This window comes from Carcharhinus amblyrhynchos, chromosome 4, assembly GCF_965287045.1.
Source record: "Carcharhinus amblyrhynchos chromosome 4, sCarAmb.v2.hapA, whole genome shotgun sequence".
Classification (NCBI taxonomy): domain Eukaryota; kingdom Metazoa; phylum Chordata; class Chondrichthyes; order Carcharhiniformes; family Carcharhinidae; genus Carcharhinus; species Carcharhinus amblyrhynchos.
The window spans coordinates 47,702,644-47,717,832 of record NC_137327.1 but is presented as its reverse complement, the minus strand read 5'-3'; the positions used below and the strand labels follow the sequence as shown (position 1 = coordinate 47,717,832).

The window sequence follows — 15,189 nt, the reverse complement described above, 5'->3', positions numbered from 1 at the left end:
CCCTAGTCTTTGTGGTATCCAATACCTTCAGCCATTTTTTGATATCATGTGGCGTGAATCAGATTAGCTGAAGACTGGCATTTGTGATACTTCCCCCTTCTATTTTGCACAGATGTTCTGGGCTTCCCGTTCATTGATATTTGTGGAGCATTCTCCTCAGGTTAGTTGTTTAATTTTCCACCACCAGAGTGACTGGATGTGAAAGGACTATAGAGCTTAGATCCAATCTTAGTTGTGGTATCACTTTATTCTGTCTTTTGCACGCTGCTTTCACTGTTTGGCATGCAAGTAGTCCTGAGTTGAAGCTTTCCTAAGTTGACATCTCATTTTTAGATATGCCTGGTGCTGCTCCTAGCATGCCCCCCTGAACTCTTCATTCAACCAGAGATGACTTCTCCTCACCTCCACCTCCACCACCACCACCACCACCACCACCACCACCTCTCTCAGTTTGAAACCTGTCCCATTTAGCACAGTTTTTGTGTCACACACAACACAATGGAGGGTACCCTTAATGTGGAGACGGGAGTCCATCTTCACAAGGATTGTGCGAGGTCACCCCATGCTGTCAGGACAAATGTATCTGTTTGCCCCCTAATTGGTTCCATGCCATGCGTGCGTGTGTTGAAATGTTGTCTTTTCCGGTGCCTAGGGTGCTGCCAGGTAGTCATCTGCTTGCATTCCCTTTACGCTTCATACTGCCTTCATAAAACTGGACAGCTTATTAGGCCAATTAAGAGTCAACCAAATTGCTGTGGATTTGGAGTCACATGTAGGCCAGACCTGGAAAGGATCGTAGGTTTCCTTCCCTAGACAACATCAGTGAAACAGCCAATGATGTCATTAAGGCCTCAATTAGGAGTGATATTACCAGCTCACTGGCATTTAGCTGACAATGGAGCAACTACCAGGATACTGCCAGCTTAATGGAAGCATTCTCCCTGTGGTAGATCAGGAGACCATTGGAGTCAGAAACTCCATCTTCCAAAAAGGGCTCACAGACACAGAAGAGAACCCCTGCAGCCCCAACAAACCATTGGGAGGGCTTATCCTCCAACTCAAGGATCCTGCCTGCCGGAACCCTCTGATTTTAATTTTCTCCCTCCGAGGGCACCTCCATTTTGAGTGTTCCTCAAGGTCTCTTACCTGCTTCAGCATCCCCTGCTGGAGCTGCCGAGGATCTAGTGCTGCCAGCTCTCTGAGACGGCAATGCCTACATCCTGTACTTGGAGGTGGCCAGTTAGGCCTGCTTCAGGGATAGCACTGAGTTGGTGTTGTAGCTGGCAAGTGGAGGCCTGGGATCCCCATTTGAGGTCTTGGTCCCGAAGCCCAAAGTAAAATTCAGCCCAATGAGCTTGGCTGTTGTGAATAGAAACTCAATTTGCAAATGCGTGCGCACGTTTGTTTTAGCAAAGAACAAATGATTTCATGCAGGCTTTAATTGGAATTGATGGCATCTGAAAGGATGAAGCAGTTTGCCATTATTAGCTGTAGATGGCTGTTCATTTACTTTGAAATCTGTACACCAAATTTCATTCCTTTCATATTTTCTTGTTGATTTGCCTCTATGTAGAGTTTGATAAACGTATAATTAGCTGAATGCCAAACACTCCTCAGATTTTCCGTATTCCTCTTTTGCTCCACTAAGTATGTGTTAAAATACTGTACTTTTTATGCTTCCATTGCTCACTGTCACATGAAACTTGGGTGTAAAAACCCACAGATAAGTCAGATAGGACAGATAAAAATCAGATGGCGCTCGCAAATTAGGAAACCTGTCTGTTTGTGTAACGCAATAATGCTTTTGAAGTTTTGGCTGCGCACAGATTAACTGTGTAGCAATGCTCGGATCTCTGATTCCTTATAAGGCATAACTGAGCTATTTTTAGAGTTCTTCAAAATGATCTCAGGTTTTTTTTTCTTAAAAGTCCATTTGGAAAGTATTGGATAGTGCTGAGTTCATCCATAATCATCCAGCTTTGTCATTATTCCAGATCATGATCAGGGTTTTGGTATAAATGTCCATTTGTTTTGAAGTAGATTTTTTCCTCCTTCATATTTATACAAACACAGTTACAAAAAATAAATATTATAATTTGTTGAGCTTTTCTGGGCTGTATAGAAATGGATAATCAACATGAAAGTGCTGGGAAAATGTTTAGTTTACAGTAAATTGTATATAGAATATTCACATTTATTGCTTTGCTCTTCATCTGTTTCTTGCTGGTGTTTGTGCCTTGTTGTCCAAACCCTTCAGCCAGAACTCTCTATTTTTCCCCCTTTTTCCCCATTCCTTTATTGTCTTTCTATTAAGGCCTTTAAGAGCTGACTTACTAGAATGTTCTTGCCCACAGCTGTACGTAGACAGAAGACACGTGAGGGGAACAACAACCTCCTGTAGAGGAAATCTGGCAAAATGTCCAGTTAAAAAGAGTGCTTCTGGTTTATTTTGAAAATATTTCTGATTTCAGTAACACAAAAATGCATTGTAAAAATTGACTCGTTAGCTTCATTGGCAGAGCTCAAGTCTGCACAGACCCCCTTCACTTCCATTCAAAGTGCAACCATTATAAAGGCTGTAGACATTTATTGATCTCACTAGACTGTTGCTGCTCCATTTTTCTTTACTCTACCTCAAATCTAACAACAATTTCCATTTATGCAGCATCTTTAATAGGGCAAACTATCATTGTCAAAACAAATTGGACACCAACTCACAAAAGACAATTGTGTGTTGGGGGGGGCGGATTTTCTGGCCTCCTCATGGCATATTTCTCACATGCCATTTACTGGCAGTGGAATCTTCTGGTCATACTGCTGTTAATGGGATTTCCCATTGGCTCCATCCCAAAAATGCTGGGAAACATGCAAAAGGGATGTGCCGTCAGCAGGACCAGAAGATCCCGCCAGCATGAACCACCAGAGAATTCAGGCTAATATTAGCACAAGTGACCAAAAGTTTGGTAGGGTTTAAGGAGTGCCTTAAAGCAGGACTGAGACATTTCAGGAGGGAATTCCAGAGAACATAAGAACATAAGAAATAGGAGCAGGAGTAGGCCATCCAGCCCTTTGAGCCTACCCCGTCATTCAATAAGAGCGTGGCTGATCTGAAGTGAATCAGTTCCACTTTCCCGCTCTCTCCCCATAACCCATAATTCCCTTGTCTGTCAAAAACCTATCTACCCATGACTTAAATATATTTAGCGAGGTAGCCTCCACCACTTCAATGGGCAGAGAATTCCAGAGATTCACCACCCTTTGAGTGAAGAAGTTCCTCCTCAACTCTGTCCTAAACTGCCACCCCCCCCCCCCCCCCCCCCATTTTGAGGCTGTGCCCTCTAGTTCTGCTATCCTTTCTAAGCGGGAAGAATCTCTCTACCTCTACCCTATCTACCCCATTCATTATCTTGTAAGTCTCTATAAGATCCCCGAGATCTATAAGAGCTTGGGGCCAAAGCCATTAAGGCACTGCCACCAGTGGTGGAGTGATGAAAAGCAGGTGTGAGTAAGATTACATCCATTAGTTAATCCCAGACAAATGTAGACTGTTAAAAGCTTGTACCTTGGTGTATTACTGAGAACTACCAAGACCCTGGACTGCTTTAAAATGTGATTTGTTCTTCATTTCAAAGTGATAATACTCAGTGCGGACTGTGAAATTATTGAATTGTTTTCACTCAGGACTTGATGGTAGAAATGCCACTCCATGGTTTGCAATTCCTTAAGCAGAAAGGTTTGTGTTACCAGTACCAGCTCATCCCGAAACTGTAAAATCCCGCCCGAGGTCAACGGACCTTTCCACAATCCGCCCCTCACCCACTCCAATTCCCATGGCGGGTGGGACAGTAAAATTCGGCCAATAGATGTATTCCAGATTTCACTGTGACTTTCCTGTCCTCAGAACGCACTGAAGCATGAAGACGGTGAAGATGATGGACAGATGTCAAATGCACGTAGAGACCGGAGGAAGCTGACCCCAAACGGGGATGAAGGACGGAAAAACAGGCGCTCTTCAGGACAGAACATGGCTGACGTATCAACAGCGATTAGACCAACCAGTCCAGCACCAGCAAGACCGCATAGCCCAACCCCTGAAAGACTGAGCCCTAGCAGTCCTTCTGGGTTTGATGTAAAGAATTCAAAGGTGCTTTCCATTCACCCAGCACAGCCTGACTCCCAAAGCCATTCTGCAAAAGTTACGTCCACATCTGCAAGTGACTTAAACTCACCATCTGTAGACCAAATGAAATCTTCAACAGAGTAAGTTATGTTGAATTTCATCTGTATAATATGAATGAATTGTTTTATATTGGACACCAGAAGATAAGGGGCATGCTGATGTTTTTCTGTACAGTTATGAATGTTATTTTTCACTTTGAAGATAATGATGAGACCCAACAATAGCAAATATGTGGACAGACCTATTTTTGCTGAGATGATGAATCGAGAGAGCTGAAGTGAAGAATTTTCAGCGTACCAAGTACTGCATTTTTTTAAAAGGAAGTGCTTTATTGGCTATTAAACATCCTGTTGGACATCTTGAGGTCATGAAAGACTCCACATAAGCAAGTTATTTCTTCCTTTCAGTATCCAGACTGCTGCTATCCTTCCCAATGTAGCCATTAATTTTTAAATTTGTGCTAATCATTATTCATAAATATTCAATTCCATTTTAAAGAAGCGTCTTTTGATTGTCATTTTTATTACCACCTAAGGAGAGTTCAATATGTCTTTAATTCATGGAATGATGCATGACACTGCCTGGCTTATGTTTCAAGTTGTGTTTTATGTCGTGCATCAGAGATGTAACCTGAGATCTTAACACAGTACAAACATGTTTTTATCCGAGTTAGTCTCTCCAAAATGATTGTGCTGATATTAGAATATTTGGCCTCTTGTCTTTTAACTGTAGGTTGCTATTTGTTCTGCAGTATACAACAGCAAATGGTACTTTAGGTTCTGGCCTGACAGGCCACATTATTCTGCTAAAAGTGAAGGAATTGGGTACTCTGTCTTGCCAAGATACATTAGAGTTGACTTGGTATTTTAGAACTGCATATACTGACTTCGTACTCTGTTACCCAGTGTCAAATCCAACCCAGAATCAAAACAGACATGTGCGTGCATGCGTATATGACAATGTAAATTTACCTCCATATGGTATGTCATGCAGAAACATTCACACTGCTCAGCTCCATGTAGTAGCATTGTCTCAGCGAGAAAGCCTGCTCAATGTTCCTGGTTTAAAGAGGATGATGAGGAATTAGCTCATGGGGAGCCACAATTATCTGAACTTTATTAGGGTGGTCATATTTTACCATGTTAGTGCATAGATTGCAGAAATAATGAAAATCAGTTTTATAAATTGTGCATCTGTAAAGCAGATGCAGTAACTGTCCAAACTTATTAAGGAAACAAAGTACAGTACATTGAAACAAGCACTAAAAAAATGGCAGGCCTATAAATCGCTTAATAATGTTCTAGGATTCCTAACTCTCCCAGTGGTCCAGCCAGTTTATCCAACTGAGCCATATTGACCAGGAAGGTACCAAATTCAACTGCTGATCTGTTACGGGTAAATGAATGATGACACACAGGTAAAGACCCTTTGGCCAGCTTAGCCCATACAATTTGATGCTTTGAAACCATGTAATCTCTTTATTATTATTTAACAAATGCAAATGTTGGAAGCCAAGTGGCAGCCTCTTCATTTGCTGAGTTTAAGGTAATTAGTCCACCACTTAATCTGGAACAAAGACACTCATCAGAAATGTGCAGCATTGTTTGTGTCTCTCTACAAGTGCATAAGGGATTTGTATTGAGGCCCAAGTGGTGGAGGTTGGCTACCCAGAATTTCCAGATATGATGTGCATTGCTGTATTCAATTGAATGTCCACAAGAGGTAGGGGTGTGTGTGTGCATGCATGCTTGCGTGTATGCGTGATGTCCTTTGTTGGACAGGTATGCAGTATGCTGCTACGTGGTATGGTCAGGCAAGTGATGAGGTCCAGTGTATGGGAGTAGCACCACATGTAGATCCCGCAAGTTTGGTTGGTAGATTGCTTCAGGTTTTGACCTTTGCTGCTGTTTTCATTAGATCATAGAATCCTTACAGTGCAGAAGGTGGCCATTCAGCCCATTGAGTCTACACCGACCACAATTCCTTCCAGGCCCTATTCCTGTAACCCCCACGTGTTTACTTGACACTAAGGTGCAATTTAGCATGGCCAGTCAACCTAACCTGCACATCTTTGGACTGTGGGAGGAAAGCGGAGTACCTGGAGGAAATCCACGCAGACACAGGCAGAATGTGCACACTCCCCACAGACAGTCACCTGAGGTCAGAATTGAACCTAGGATCCTGGCACTGTGAGGCAATAGCACTAACCACTGTGCCAACGTGCCACCCTAATGTGCTATCTAGAGTGTCTCCTAGGTTTGTTGGGTTAGGATAGTGCTTTAGTCTCCACAGAGGTTTGCAATTCCTTTTTAAGACATGGTAAGAGGTGGAATACACTGGGCATGGCTTTGGAGGGATAGGACATCAGATGCCATGTGCTGGAGTAGCCCATCAAATTTGTAACTTAAGGGTCTGGTCCAGAGTGTAGAAGAAGTAAGTCTGAAAGAGTCCTCTTGTAGCATCCCAGTCCATCACAAACCAGCCATCTCAATGCTGAGCAACCCTCTGGCTTTATGGCAATGGAGGGCATGCTCTCCGAATCTTTATGTTAAGAGCTTGTTGCTAAAGCGCTTTGTGATCTCATGAGAAAGGCAGCAAGCCAAACCAAAGCCCAGCCAAATAGATGATGAGAAATTTCTCATCCATCCATCTAAGCAATCTGAAGTAGTCCAGATCTCTGACCACAAATTCCCTGAAGAAGTTGTAAGATGTGATCCTCACTGAACCTGAAACATGTTCAACTCTCATTGAAAGAATCCTGCAAATCGGCATTCATCACATGATACAACTGCCTGCCTGCTTAAGAGGCACACCATCCCTTCTCAGGTAAATGAACCATCTCACGATATGCAACATTGATAAAAAGAGAGATTTACATTTTCACAACAATTGCATGTTGCAGAACACTTTCCAGCCAACAAAGAATTTTTTGAAGTGTAATGACTATTGTAACACAGGAAATACAGCAGATAATTTATGCACAGCAAGCTACGACAAACAGCAACATGATGACTATATAAACCATTCAAGTGATGTTGATTAAGGAAAGCATAGTGGTTAGGACACCGCTTCTTTGAAATGGTGCTATGGAATGTCCTCTTGAGAGAGCAGACAACGTCTTATCCAAAATACAGCATCTCAAATGGTGCAGCACTCCCTCAGTAGAGTGTCAGTCTGTGTGGCACTTGAACCCACAGACTTCTGTCTCAAGACAAGTGCACTACCAACTAAGCCAATGCTGACAGAGTTGATCTGGCTTTGCATAACTTAAAATTGTGATCACATAATTGTTGTGGCATAGCAGGAGACTATTTGATCCATTGTACCTGCATCATTTCTCCCAATGAGCATCATGGCTCAGTGCCATTCTTCTGCTTTTTATAAAATCATAGAATTGTGATCTCTGAATCTATTTAATTGGTACAAACAATCAATTGGAACACAATCTTTCCTCTTTATCATAAACTTCACTCAGATCACACCTAAGTCACTCTTCTCTAAAATGTAGTGTCCCAACACTTGAGGCCTATTTTGAAAACTAAGATATTTTATACTGGAACTTATTCTTGTGGTTGTCCTTTTCCAAATCTTCACAATGTGAGCAAATCCAAAGTTGGGCATCATATTCTAAATGCAGCCTGATCAAAGTGTTGTACAAGACAAAATAATAAGCATTTTTATCTGTTCTTGACAAAGTAGACATCATTTGCCAATTAGAAGCTGAATCCCTTAACAAGTTAATATCCACCTGAAGCAGTCGAGTATTTTTTACAGTCCTATCACTCGCACAGATTTTTTAGTCGTATGCAGATTTTCAGATTGTTCTCCCAACATTTACATCTAGACGATGAGTAAAAATAGCAAAAATGCAATACCATTCATTGTGGGTCATCACAGGTAAGTAGTCTCCAAACAGATCTGAATCCATGTATAAATTCTAATTGCCACATCCCGTCTACTGGTTTTCAATTTAACTCGATATATTACCACTGGTAATAAAGATGTTTATCAATAATTGCAGTCTCTGATGTGTCACCAAAAGTTTTTTGGAAGTCTAATTAGACGATGTCTACTGTGCTTTCCTATTCCCCACACTTCGTAACTTCAAAATTTACGATTAGATTTTTAAGGCATGAAGCCATGTTGAACATCCTTAATGTTTGGCACAGTCTGCGAGTCATCGAGGCTTGCAACATGGAAAAAAGCCCTTCAACCCCATTGAGTCTGCGCCAGTCAAAGACAAATCACTCAGCTATTTTAATCCCATTTTCCAGCACTTAGTCCATATCCTTGTCTGCCTTGGCATCACAACTGCACATCTAAATACTTCTTTCTTATTATGAGGGTCCCTGCCTTCAATACCCTTTCAGGCAATAGAACCCCATTCCATCAAAGTAAACATTGCATCCCTTATGAGTCCCTTTGGGAATAAATTTGTTTTCCACAACATTTTTTTAATCCCATTCTTAAAAAAATCCATTTGTATTCTGCATTGTCCTCACCACCACCCAGTATGTGTGGCCTGAATGAACCACAGTGGAAACAGTCTCTGGCTGACGCCAGCAGTTAGCTCACTGCACTTGCGTCATGTTCAAGATATGGTAGATTGTATAATATTCCAAAGCATTGGTCTTCTATGGACTTTGACCACTGGCAGAAAAAGGTTGAATATTAGACCATGGCAAAGATTACAATTATAATTATTTAGCAGTTATATTTATTCTTATACTGTTAAAAATAAGTTTTCTGTTTTCTCTTTGATGAAATCCGTATGATATCAAGTCAGAAGATTACATACACTTGTTATGAACTGGAATGCAGTGCCTGAAGAGTTGGTAGAAATAGATTTAACAGTAGCTAGCCAAAAGGAATTGTGCATATACTTAAAAAGGAAACTTTTGCAGGGTTGTGGGGATGGACAAGGGAAATTGAACTAACTGGATAGTTTTTACAGTAAATCACGATGGGCTGATTGACCTCTTTGTGTTGTGTGATTCTGTGACCGTACTGAGATAGATCTTTTGTTCCATAGTTCATATTAATCTGTACATGCAGGGTTGGTTGATACTAGAGGTGTTTTAAATGACTAGTGTTTCATTAATGAACTGTTGTGCACTGAATTGTGGCAGATGTTTTGCCTTAGAACAGAACTCATAAAGCATTTACTGCCATCTTATCATAGTTTTATCTGTATGAACCATTCATTACCACATGTTGGGAAGTCGATCCATTAAGAACAAGGACGTTAGCTTATAAATTGTGGTCTGAAATTTCATTATTTCGTGCAGATTAATTGAAAATGAGTCACCACTTATTGTAAATAATAATACAAATTTACGGGAAATAAGTTGTCAAGAAAAGGCATTTTTGCTTCTAACTGTAATTAGGCATTAACTATATATAAATCTAATTATCCATGTAAACTTTAGCCTTCAACCAACTTTAGAACACATTCCTCTACTATCTACTGCTCAATCCCACATTAATTACTTCACCTACACAGTAAAATCCTACTTTGTGTGGGATATTTTTGACTGAGGTTTTTATATCAGCAGATGATAATGTTACATTACTTAATCTTGGCCAAAATGCCTATTGAAGTTGGTGCTGTGTATGTTGAATCGGTGTTTAGAGGAAATTGCACAAATTAAAAAAAAGAGAAGTATGGGAAGAGGTCCAAACAGGTTAAAAAAAAAGGTCTAGGAAATGCAATAGAAAATCACTGGCTTAAATATCTGTAAGGCAATTGTCTGACAAAACGATTTCAAAGTCAGGACCAAGAGCTTTCCTTGCACTATCTGGTTAACACCAAACTACAAAATATTCCATCTTCTACTGCTTTGAAGAAATAAATCACTTCTCGACCTGTTATTTTTCAGAAGACGTCATTGATCATGTTGTTTAAACACTTTCTAATTGGGAGTCAATAGTTTGCACCTCTGTTCTGCCCATACCCTGCTGAACTTGTACTTTCAGCACTGAGAACTTTCTTCCAGTCATTCAGCCCTCCAGTTAAAATGGCAGACCATATGTCACCAGTGCTCGATCTACATATTTAAAGAGGATGTGCCCCGATTCCCATTCTGCTTGTGGGCATGTGTCACTCCTGTCTGCAGTTTAATATTGCAAACAACCAAATCAGGGTAAGAAAGAAGTGGTTAAGCACCCCAATTTAGCTGGCCTCACAACCAAGTCTTGTTTCTCCCAGACACATATGTGTTAAGAACTGTGTCTTTGGTTTTGTAATTTATCCCTTAGTTATAAACCTGGGCATCACATCTACCTTTTAACAGCTTTACAAGCTTGTCCTCACATTTTTAAACAGTTATTCCCAGAATCCAAAATTAGTTCCATAGATACAATGGTGGCTTTCATCCAAGAAGATGGGTTGATGCTCCTGAGACATGACAATTCTGGTTTTGGAGTTTGAAAGAGACTCGGCCAGAGGGAGCCAAAGTTAAGATTTTTGTGAATACTTGTCTGATTCCAATTCAAAGCGATGGTGACATTCTCCCTTATGGGTATGATGGTTGATGTTCATTGTGATCTGGTGCCCACTGAATTTTTTGGCACCTTGCTCGTTGAGTGACTGGATGGGAATGGTGCATTCTCCTGGCTGTAAGCATAGCAAGTGACTTAGCATAATGGAGGAATTGTAAGGACAGAGGTAACTGAATCATTGCCCTTAGACCTGAGCTATATCTGACATGACATTCTAAATATATGTTGTACATTTAGTCAATTACAATTTAACTGCAGTGTTAATAATGTTTCATGTAAAAGTTGTCAGTGGTTTATGCCATGGAAACATTTAACTCGTCATTCATTTTCTCAACACATTTTAATCCAGCTGTGTAGTTTTTCCGATCAGCACAAGGCTTCCAGAATTATAAAATGACATACTGTGTGTTGATAGAAAGCAGTGAAATGTGATTCCAATTATGTTGGGCACGTTGCATCCTCAAAGTTGACGAGTTGACATGTTAGCTCTGTGGCCTCAGCTGGGGCTAAACCGGATATCTGGTACCTTTTAAAATGCACTTGATGTGATTACCAAATATTTGTCAGGATCTGTCAGTCTGTAGCTTGCCTTAATTTTCTTTCACTGCACACTGAAGTTTGCAATAAAAACAAAGTTCTGGGAATGGGCAGTATCCAGAAGAGAAGGAAAGATTAGTGGATCAAAGGGATCGGCCTGGTGAGAAAAAAAGATGCTGCTTTCATGTAACTGATTAAAACCAAGAGGGGGGAAGCAGGTAGAGGTCAGGTGGTAAAATTTGCAAACTATTTTTACAAACAAACACAATGTAGTGCTGGCCTGTCCTGTAAGTTATCAGAACATTTAATTCTCAAGTGTGCCCATTATCTGTTCAAACCATAACATAACCTGAGGCTGTAGCAATAGAGACCCTTTGTGATCCATACACAGCGTAGTTTGCACATGCTGTGAAATGTGCTGTCCGATCTTTCTGAAGAGATGCTGAAACACTTAATATGCAGAATTATGTACAATTATGCAGCACACAAGGAACAACAAGGGGAGGAAGACGCTGGTGGGTGTGGTCTATAGGCCCCCAAATAATAACTTAGAGGTGGGGCAGGCTATAAACAAGCAAATAAATGATGCGTGCAGAAATGGAACGGCGATAATTATGGGGGATTTTAATCTGCATATTGATTGGTTGACCCAAGTCGGACACGGTGGGCTTGAGGAAGAGTTCTTGGAATGCTGTCGGGATAGTTTCCTTGAACAGTGTATGACGGAACCTACGAGAGAGCAAGCTATCTTAGATCTGGTGTTGTGTAACGAGGCAGGTAGAATTAGGGATCTTAATGTGAGAGATCCTTTTGGGACGAGCGATCATAGTATGGTTGAGTTTTTGATGCAGATGGAGGATGAGAAAGTAGGGTCCCGAACCTGTGCCCTCTGTTTGAACAGAGGGGAGTACGGTAGGATGAGAGAGGAATTGGCAAATGTAGATTGGGGGCGCAGATTGTTTGGTAGGACAGCTGAGGAACAGTGGAGGATCTTTAAGGAGATTTTTTTGGTGCTCAGCAGAAATATATTCCAATGGTAAAGAAGGAATGTAGGAGAAGGGATAATCAGCCGTGGTTATCGAAGGAAATAAAGGAAAGTATTAAATTAAAAGCTGATACTTTTAGAGTGGCTAAAAGTAGTGGGCGATTAGAAGATTGGGAAAGGTTTAAAAATCAACAATGAATGACTAAGAAATTGATAAAGAAAGGGAGGATAGACTATGAAGCTAAACCACACGAAATATAAAGAAGGAGAATAAGAGTTTTTACAAATATATGAAGAAGAGGAGGCTGGCTAGAGTGAATGTTGGACCCTTAGAGGATGAGAGGGGGGATTTAGTGGTGGGAGATGAGGAAATGGCTGAGGCCTTAAATAAGTTTTTTGCCTCGGTCTTCATGGAGGAGGGCGTGAATAGTTTGCCAGATATTAAAGATAGAAGGATGGTAGGAGTTGAGGGCCTGAATGCGATTATTGTCACTAGAGAGGTAGTGCTTGATAGACTAGCGGGACTGATGGTGGACAAGTCTCCAGGACCGGATGGAATGCATCCCAGGGTTCTGAAGGAAATGGCAGAGGTGATCGTGGATGCCTTAGTGATTATTTACCAAAATTCACTGGATTCCGGGGAAGTGCCGGAAGATTGGAAAACGGCTAATGTTACGCCGCTGTTTAAAAAAGGTAGCAGACAAAAGGCAGGGAAAAAAAAAGGCTGGTTAGTTTAACGCCTGTAGTTGGAAAAATGCTTGCATCCGTCATCAAAGAAGAAATAGCGAGGCACCTAGAAAGGAATGGTTTGATAGAGCAGACGCAGCACGGATTCGTGTTTAACGAATTTATTAGACTTCTGAGGATGTGACTAGTGTGGTAGGCAGAGGGGAACTGGTGGATGTGGTGTTTCTAGATTTTCAAAAGGCGTTTGATAAGGTGCCTCACAAAAGGTTGCTTCAGAAGGTTAGGGTGCAAGGAGTTGGGGTAAGGTGTTAGCGTGGATCGAGGATTGGTTGTCTAATAGGAGGCAGAGAGTTGGTATCAATGGGTGCTATTCTGATTGGCAGTTGGTGACTGGTGGAGTGCTGCAGGGATCGGTGCTGGGGCCTCAGCTATTTACCATTTATATAGATGATCTGGAGGAAGGGGCTGAGTGTAGGGTGATGAAATTTGCTGATGACACGAAGGTGAGTGGAAAAGCAAATTGCGCAGAGGGTGTGGAAAGTCTGCAGAGGGATCTGGATAGGCTGAGCAAGTAGGCGAGGACTTGGCAGATGGAGTGTAATGTTAGCAAGTGTGAGGTTATCCACTTTGGCAGAAATAATAGTAGGAGGGATTACTATTTAAAGAGTGAAAAGCTGCAGCGTGTTATGGTGCAGAGGGACCTGGGGGTCCTTGTTCATGAGTTGCAAAAACCCAGTCTGCACATGTAGCAGGTGATCAAGAAGGCGAATGGTATGCTGGCCTTTATAGCGAGGGGGATAGAATATAAAAGCAGGGAGGTCTTGCTGCAACTGTACAGGGCACTGGTGAGGCCGCAGCTGGAGTACTGTGTGCAATTTTGGTTGCCGCACTTGCGCAAGGATATTTTGGCCTTGGAGGGAGTGCAGAGGAGGTTCACTAGGCTGATACCGGAGATAAGCTTCATAAGCTTCATAAGAAATAGGAGCAGGAGTAGGCCATCTAGCCCTTCGAGCCTGCCCCGCCATTCAATAAGATCATGGCTGATCTGTCGTGGCTCAGTTCCACATTCCCGCCCTCTCCCCATAACCCTTAATCCCCTCGCTTATCAAAAACCCATCAACCCACGTCTTAAAAATATTTAGCGAGGCAGCCTCCACCACTTCAACGGGCAGAGAATTCCAGAGATTCACCATCCTTTGAGTGAAGAAGTTCCTCCTCAACTCCGTTCTAAACCGCCCCCCCTTTATCTTGAGGCTGTGCCCCCTAGTCCTACTATCCTTTCTGAGCGGGAAGAATCTCTCCACCTCTATCCTATCCATCCCATTCATCATCTTATACGTCTCAATGAGATCTCCCCTCATTCTTCTAAACTCTAACGAGTACAAGCCTAATTTATTCAGCCTCTCCTCATAGCTCAACCCCCTCAACTCTGGCATCAGCCTAGTAAACCTCCTCTGCACTCCCTCCAAGGCCAAAATATCCTTGCGTGAGTACGGCGCCCAAAACTGCGCACAGTACTCCAGCTGCGGTCTCACCAATGCCCTATACAGCCGCAGCAAGACCTCCCTACTTTTATATTCAATCCCCCTCGCTATGAAGGCTAGCATCCCATTCGCCTTCCTGACCACCTGTTGCACCTGCAAGCTGGGTTTTTGCGACTCATGCACAAGGACCCCGAGGTCCCTCTGCACCGTCGCCTGCTGCAGTTTTTCTTCACGTAAGTAATAATCCTTCCTACCATTATTCCTACCAAAGTGGACCACCTCGCACTTGCCAACATTAAACTCCATTTGCCTGTTCCTGGCCCATTCGCCCAGCCTATCTAGATCCTTCTGCAGACTCTCCACACCCTCTGCGCAATTTGCCGTTCCACCAATCTTGGTGTCATCAGCAAATTTCGACACCATACACTCAGTTCCCTCCTCCAGATCATCTATATAAATGGTAAATAGCTGAGGCCCCAGCACCGACCCCTGGGGCACTCCACTAGTCACCAACCGCCAATCCGAATAGCACCCATTGACCCCCACTCTCTGCATCCTATTTGACAACCAATCATCTATCCACGCTAACACCCTACCCCCAACTCCATGTCCCCTGACCTTCTGCAATAACCTCTTGTGAGGTACCTTGTCAAACGCCTTCTGAAAATCAAGAAAGACCACATCCACCGGCTCTCCTCTATCCACCGCCCTAGACACATCCTCATAGAACTCCAGTAAATTTGTCAGACATGACTTCCCTTTAACGAAACCGTGCTGCGCCTGCTCTATCAAGCAATTCCCCTCAAGGTGCCTCG

At 42.3% G+C, this 15,189-nt stretch overlaps 1 protein-coding gene across 5 annotated transcripts in view; it reads left to right on the top strand.

Annotated features, from left to right (window-relative positions):
- The window catches only part of fhod1 (formin homology 2 domain containing 1), a 329,870-nt gene that overhangs the window by 232,582 nt on the left and 82,099 nt on the right, over window positions 1–15,189 (top strand). For all 5 annotated transcript variants that reach the window (XM_080187106.1, XM_080187105.1, XM_080187104.1 and 2 more), the window contains exon 10: window positions 3,902–4,260. In XM_080187106.1, the coding sequence (XP_080043232.1) occupies window positions 3,902–4,260 (359 nt within the window). The remainder of the gene's footprint in view (window positions 1–3,901; window positions 4,261–15,189) is intronic.